At 35.2% G+C, this 7,629-nt stretch overlaps 1 protein-coding gene across 2 annotated transcripts; it reads right to left on the bottom strand.

The window, feature by feature from the left end:
- Nucleotides 1–686: 686 nt before the first annotated feature.
- TMEM128 (transmembrane protein 128) lies at nt 687–7,319 on the bottom strand. Of its 2 annotated transcripts, none has more exons than XM_008920899.3 (4): nt 7,090–7,319; nt 4,996–5,157; nt 3,792–3,900; nt 687–2,425 (listed from the first exon to the last, which is right to left on the bottom strand). In XM_008920899.3, the coding sequence occupies exons 1-3, from the start codon at nt 7,302–7,304 to the stop codon at nt 3,801–3,803; spliced, it is 477 nt and encodes a 158-aa protein (XP_008919147.1). In that variant the 5' UTR covers nt 7,305–7,319; the 3' UTR covers nt 687–2,425; nt 3,792–3,800. The 2 variants fall into 2 exon arrangements, with proteins under 2 accessions (XP_008919147.1, XP_017922814.1); XM_018067325.2 differs by having other exon boundaries at nt 3,805–3,900; nt 7,090–7,262.
- Between the last annotated feature and the right edge of the window lie 310 nt (nt 7,320–7,629).

Below are 7,629 nucleotides of genomic sequence, written 5' to 3'. Positions count from 1 at the left end.
AAACATAGATAATCAAACTGCTCAGGCTTCAACAGCTTCTAACTCATAGCTACATCCATCATTCTCAAAAGCTTGTGGAAATGCCAAATCCTACTTTTACCTTATGCAATGCAACCTTTAAAGAATAATTAAGAAAGATGCTTCCATTTTAAAGAGCTTTTGTGGATAACTGTGATAAATAATCTTCACTATGTGGACTATTTTACTTCAAGATTATCCAAGACCATCCCTTGTCACCTGTAAACTAAAACTTTTTGGTGCTGATACACATTCTCATACTTAAATGAAATTAATGTAAATGGATACAGAAGATACCTATGGTGGTCTGTAGCAAGATGGTACATTCAAGCTTTGCTAGGGGTGGGGGTTTTGATTGCCTGATAGTTTTTTTTTCAGGGAACTATTAAGACTTTGCAGGACTTTTGTACAATGAAATATCTATTCAGGATTCGCAGAAAAAGACATCAAAGTAGTCAGAGAGCAAACAGCTCTCCAAAGATGAACAGAATGATATTACACCTTCAATAAACACAGTGAGGGGTCATGAAAGACAAAGATACTCCAAGTCAAGTACAGTATTTAAAATCTACATGAACATCCATTTTATAGGAAAAATGATGGGATGCACTCCAAATCTCCAAGAAAGTGGAATTAGACAGTTAAATAATTAAGTACTGAACAATAACTGATCACTTTCGTACAAAGTTTATTAAGATGTCCAGAAGAATAAATTTGAAAAACCATGTAGCAAATAGTAATTTTAATTCAAGATTACAAGGCAACTTAAAACACCTAGAGCATTTATATAGTTGACAAATAAAATACAGTGATAATTACCATCCCTGAGTAACACTGCATTTTAAATATCATAATAAACAAAGTTACTCAAATGTACCTATGGATGCAGACATAAAATAGTTAAAATTAATTAAAAGATGGACACCTGAAGATAAACAATTTGCTCTTTAAGGATGTGAAGCACAACTGGTTTTGGCAAACCTAAATATTACATTTCAACAAATCAAGCTGTTAACTTACTCTACAAACTACTAAAAGCAGTGCTGAACGTATTTTATTTTGGTTTGACTGATCTTTTTTATCACATACCAATAGCAACTTTTTTCCTTAATGGAACAGTAACAGCCAAAGACAATGTCTACCTTTTTCATGTAAACTAAACATTTCACATATTTTGTATTCAGCAATGCTGTGAATTTAAAAGTCAGAATGAACACAGTATCCTCTGACAGTCCAGACTTCAAGCAACAGTCACAAGGCGTAAATTTTAACAAGTTTCCACACCCAGCTTCTACATTCTCCTATTTTCCAAAAGCTGTGGGTGGGAAAGTATTTAACACAAGGATCTACAAAGAGTGGTCTAGCAACTGGATGGTGCCCAGGTCTCCAGATAGCCAAGTATCTCAGTCAACACGAACAGTCACCTAATAAAAATAAAATGCCATTTTATTTTCCCAACTGAGTATGACCAATAGCTTTTAAGTTAATATCAGCCTCTTCATTGCTGAGGAAGGAAAATGGCAACTTCATTAACAGGCACTGCTAAGAATCAAAAGTTAATTTACAGAAAGAAAAACATCCTGAATACTGAAAAATAGTGCATACATCAAAAGAATGTAATTTGTTCTCTGAATTTCTTGTGTACTGTTAATAGTGTTCATTATATTGCTGGTTAGTCACAGCTTGATCATCCACCTTTGGCTGTGGACAAACTGTATCAGCACAAGTAGAATTTATTTATTTAATTGATGGCCCTGCCAAATGTCAACCAGCTTTCTAGGCCCTATCCATACTTTTTTCCAAACACTAGCAGATCTGAATTCAAGAGATTATGTAATATTTCCTACATGGTAACAAATATAACATTAGAAATGTAATAGATCAAGAAATGCCTCCTATAAGTAAGTTTATAAGTACAAACACAGGTTCCAGATAACAGTATTTTAGCTGTCAATTCAAATGGAAAGAATATAGTATTAAAACTCCATTACACTTCAATTAAACATCAATTACTTCCAAGTCAAACAACATGATTTGAGCAGGAAGTTGACTAGGTGACATCTGAGGTCCCCAGAGATAACTAAGGTCCCTTTCAACACCAACTATTCTATGTTTCCATGACTTATTACCCATGTGCTTAATATTAAAACATAAACAGAAGCTTTACAAAGCAGCAATGAAATGCTTTATGTTACCAAGAGATATAAAACCTATCTATCTTTCAATTATTCACTATTCAGTTTCTTTTTCCTACAGTTATGTCCATTGATTTATAAATCAGGTAGATGAAGAATTACTGTATCAGTTAGAGCAAAAAGGCAGCATTAGAAACAATAAAAGTACTGGAATGTAACAAAAGTGATATCCACTTTGTAGGATAACAGTTACTTGAGTCCTTCACATGAAGCTGAAAGAAAAGAAAAAACAAACACAATTTAACAAAAATTTTGGAAGACTGTATATATACTGCACAAGCTGTATCTTGTACTAACTCTATAAATTAATGATTTTGCAAGACCAAGTAATAACTTAGCCCTAATTATTAGGCAAAGAATATTTGCCCTAATATAGAACTTCCCCACATCCTTCCAGTGCTCAGACAGAACATAGCTAATGACAGAACTAACAAACGTGATTTGAATAAGTTTGTGTCAGTAAGTGTGACTGAAGCTCTCACAGTAAAGAGACTCTGAATTAAGTATTGTATTTTTCAGAAGTACATAGGTGTTGTCAGAATAAGGCCTAAGTTAATTGACTCCTGAAAAAACTCAGGTTTCTTGGTATGTAGAAAATAGGAGGAAAAATGCAACACTAGTTTCAGTTTGTTCATGTAAAAAAAAAAAAATAAAATCCGCATTTCACTGTCCAAGCCACTAAAACATGTTTTGCCTACAACTCTGGCACTACAGTGATGTAAATCCAGCACTGTCATATTCTTCTTACTGCACTCATAAAACTGCTGAGGGACTTCCTCACCAAAAAGGATTTGTGATGGTAAGCAAAGCTAAACAGCTCCCCCACATTCTCTTAAGAACAACAAAGAAGAGTAACTTCCCTGGATGACGTAGACACCTGTGACATCCCTGACCCTATTTACTGAGCTCTCTTTGATGTCTTCCTTAGCTTTTTCCATTTCACAGGATTCATTTGATAAATATATCCTAACAAAAGATGTGGGAACCCATTTTCAATGTAGCAGTTATTGAAAATTAATTTTTCAAGTCAACAAAACAGACGGTTTTGCCTTTGAAAAGTTTTTTTAGGAATAACAAAGAACTTCTCTCATCTGGCAGTTTTCCAGACCAGCAGGTTGATCTGTACTGTTCATCACAGCAAATGAAAACAACATACCTAAAGACAAAGGTAAGACAAAGCTTTTGAATTAAAAAAAAAATAGAGAAGGCAGTTGCTTATGGATGTTAATAGCTTCTCCCCTTTAGTCAGACCAAGCAGCTTTGCTAAGAAGTTTTCCCATTCCAGGTAAAAGCTGCAGGTATTTGACCTATATGTCTCCAAACCATCCATTCTCACTAATCACTTCTTTTCACTGTCTAGAATGAAATCTTAGAGAGGAAAAAGGGATATTCTTCCCCTTTGGATAATTGCATGTTCTCTGGTTATTCTATATGCCACACAAAATGTCAATATTGTAGAAGTGTAGACAAAATATAGAGAAGGAATCCTTAAATGGTCTTACAATCTTTAAATGTCTAACAAAGCAGTTCACACAACAAGATAAATGCTTTTGTGTGCTTAAAAAGTAAATTATTTACCTGAAGGGCTTATCCCAGGAGTGATACAAGCATCACAACACCCATAAACTGAGTGAAGAGCAACAAAGGTGTCAAAAACGACCAGACAGGCCACAAGGCAACATTGAAACTGGGAATAAAAGCAGGAAGTATTTGGTAAGTTCAGTTGCCATACTATGGAAATACCAGGCATACAAAGAAAACTTCACAAGAGGAAATAAGATTTAAATTACTTAACCTGGAAAAATACTTGCTTCTTTATGAAAACAAAATTAAAACACTCCAGCATTACTTATTAAATTGGTATCTTAGTTTACTGTTTACTGAATGACAACTCATCCTAGAACTTCAGCAGCTGCTGCAGGTTTTGCACTGAGCAAGTCCAGTCAGTCCCATCAAGGGTAAAGATATGTTTTACTTTCAGAATCTCTGTACCTGAAGCCCCTGGAAATGACCTACTCTTTGATTTTTCCATGGGCACGTGGCAGCTAAGAAAAGCCTTAATCTGAACTTCCAGCCAGCCAGATTTCAGTTAACTGAAGAGACAGGGGGAAAACCAACTTATTTTACAACTGAATTACAATAATTATAGGTTTGACTAATTCTAAACTATAGAGAACCTTTATTTTCTTCAATCTTCCTTTTTTTTCCCACCGTTGCAACAAATACTGACTTTCAGATACAACAGCTAAACAAGAGGAAACCAGCTTTCATGCAGAGAGCAAATATAATGGCACACACACATATAATTTTTTTCACTCATATGCACATTTGCTCAATCCTGACTCATATAATCTCATAAATAAAGTGTCTGACAACATTTTGTGTATGTTTGCTACTTATAGATTATTTGATAATGAAGAACTCTGACAGAAACTGATCAGGTTTTTTCTCAGCTAGGGAATACACCTTTGCCTTAATTTGTAAACTGCACAAATAGTTGCCAAAGGTGATAAATTTACAAAGCTAAGGACTTCAGTGTTCCCATACATTTTCAAGATAGAAAAGATCTAGTATATCTGCAAGTACACTTAATATACAATTTCAACTGTTCCAACTCTTGCTTTGTGGATGAAAGTTGAAAATGGAAGAAATTATGCTATGCAGAACTAGTATTGTGACCAATACACATAGTAGAATTACAGAAATTATACTTACAAAATGAGCCCATCAACACACAGACTTGCACAGGTTTAGCAGAAGTTTGTACAGCGTTTGAACTCACCAAATTGCTGCTGCTATAAAGGTAGCTGTTGTGATAGGTATCAGTGCTGGATACTGTGCATCATAGTCCACAATTCCACAGTACCACTCAAGATACAGGATGCAGTAAAAGGCAACGGATAAACACACAGCCATCAAACAAGTGCCACTGGCAAGCCACCAACTGCAGGAAGGAAAGCATATTAAACCATGTTAAGCAAAGTCACACTGTAGTTGGCACGTTAATCTTCACTCTAGTCTAGAAACAGAACAAAAAATATCTGTTAATTACACAGATTATGGCCTAGAGTTCCTGTAGTTTTTATCTTAAATTACTTTTACAAAACACTTTTTGCCCTTCAAAGCTGTCTAATATACACAACTGAGTTTAATTTTGCGATGTAGCATTTCATTCATTTTTCCCTCAAGCATCTTGGAAATCAATGCAACAGATCTTGTCAGGGATCTACTGTGCTACCACACCAAAACTACTTTGTCAGTAATGAAACAAAAGAGGCCTCACTGCAACTGTGCTTCTCACTGTAACTTTTTGTGCAACAGAAATTTTGCAGAAAGCTTTAATGAGATTTCAGTTTGTGAACTCTCAAATTTCACAGCCAAGAAGCATTAAGATTTTTCTTTAGAGATGCAGAAGAAAACGGATAGAAATCCAGGACTTCAAACTCAGAGTCAAGAAAACACAGGGTATGTGATTTGATTATCTAGGAAGACACACTTTTGAGTCTCTTTGAGGACATACTTCAAGACTAGAATGGGAAAGACAATTTGTGAGGAAGATGCACTTGAATAAAATCTTACACTTATTTGAATGCGTATTTAGCAAATAAAAATTTTAAAAAGCAAATTCTTATTGCTAGTGTTTGATTACTAAGTTACAAAGGGTAATCAAGGATCTTCCTACTCAGGTAACATTTGTTCTGGAATGGTACAGCAAAATATCAGGGGTTATTTTGGTACCTTGGTACTACCAATTGTGAATTCTGCATTAAGAGAGCAGTTGCCATAGTCTACTTACACAAGCAGTGCAGGAAGACAGGGTCCTGACACCCAAAATTTTGATTACATCCTGGAGTCACTAGTTTGTTTTCACAGCCAACTGGATGAAGGGTGTATCTAGCCTGGAAGAGCAGCTCCAGAGAACCTCACAGCCCAGAGCAAGGCCCTGTGCAGCTTCCACATGCTGATACAATAATGACAATGGCAATGGGAGTTTTAAAAGCACTTCCAGCTGAGGGTATCTAAAAATATTTGACACCCATCAATCTCACTGAAATTAATTTAATGGAAAATAAATAGACTAGAAATAGAAATTGCTTCAGAGAAATTATTTTACTAATTTTTCACTGACCTACTCAAAGAGGCCTAGAGAACTTCTAGAGAAACGAACTTCAGTCTGACATTTAAAGATTAATTTCAGGGGGGTTTTATTAAAATAAAAGCAAAACTACAACACTTTCAACAAAAGAGGCAGCTATTTCTTGTACTTAAGCGAAAACTTGAAGGTACAGTAATAAAATGCCTGCTATGAGAACAAATTTTGCATGTACATAGATGGCTCAGTAGTCCACAGAAAAGAAATAATTATAGCAAAATTTTAAGCACTGTATTTACTTAAAAATTAGTTTAATAATATCAACTTAGGTGGTCATCTGGTTCAACCTTGCTGCTCAAGCAAGGTCAGCTACTGCCAGTTGTCCAGGACCATGTCCAGATGGTTTTTGAGTATATCCAAGCATGGAGACTCCACAACCTATCTGGGCAACCTACACCAGTGCTCAGTCACTCTCACAATCATAAAGTGCTTCCTGATGTCCAGAGGCAACCTCCCATGTTTCATTTTGTGCCCACTGCCTCTGGTCCTGTCACTGGCCACCACTGAAAAGAGTCTGCCTCTGTCTTCTTAGCACCCTCCCCTCAGGTATTTGCATTGATAAGATGCCTCTGAGCCTTCTCCAAGTTGAACAGTCCCAGTTCCCTCTATTCCTATTGTAGATCTTGTTTATCCAAGATTTAAAATATAGTGTTCAGATGTAACAAAACTGAATATGATTGTAAGATGAAAACACAACTTTCTTTGTAAAAAAAGATACCTTACCTATCTGCTTGCATAGTTTCTTTAACAGTTTTAAAAAAATCAAAGTAGTATGTCACAGCTATTGATGCCAAAATCCAGAATGCAGAATGAATATTGAGTCTGGTAGGAGGTTTCATCTTCTTCTCTACAGCTGTAGACTCTTCTGTAAATAAGAACATAATTATAGCACTAAAGCCAGTCATTAAATGGAGTATGATTATAGTTAAGTAAAACATGATGCTTTATCTTTTTAATTCATTTATCTTTGGAGATTATAATACACTTTGTACTATAAATATTCTAAAAAGCTCTGAACGTTTACTGAAATAAAACTGACTAAGCAAGGTATCCTGTGATAAAAGGATAAAACACCAACAATCAGCACAATATTATGTCTGTGTACACTTTCAGGAAACAGCTGATTAGATTTTGTATGGGTTGTGTAACTAATTAAAGCCTCCTGGCATTATCAAAGCATTTTTATTAATCTAGCATATACAATGTCGGTCTGGTATTTCCAATTACTAATTTATTTATACCCTTTTTAATGAATTTTGTATT

Source organism: Manacus vitellinus, unplaced genomic scaffold, assembly GCF_001715985.3.
Source record: "Manacus vitellinus isolate BGI_N305 unplaced genomic scaffold, ASM171598v3 scaffold_0_pilon, whole genome shotgun sequence".
NCBI classification, from domain to species: Eukaryota; Metazoa; Chordata; class Aves; order Passeriformes; family Pipridae; genus Manacus; species Manacus vitellinus.
The sequence above is the reverse complement of the archived record's forward strand: the minus strand, read 5'-3'. Positions and strand labels throughout refer to the sequence as shown.

Excerpts from the sequence above, each read along its gene's own strand:
- TMEM128 (XM_008920899.3), bottom strand. The coding sequence starts at position 7,304 with ATGTTTTACTTAACTATAATCATACTCCATTTAATGACTGGCTTTAGT. Across the intron at positions 5,158-7,089 it reads GAAACTATGCAAGCAGATAG|TTGGTGGCTTGCCAGTGGCA; the intron begins GTAAGGTATCTT and ends TCCTTCCTGCAG. Across the intron at positions 3,901-4,995 it reads TTTATAGCAGCAGCAATTTG|TTTCAATGTTGCCTTGTGGC; the intron begins GTGAGTTCAAAC and ends TTTTATTCCCAG.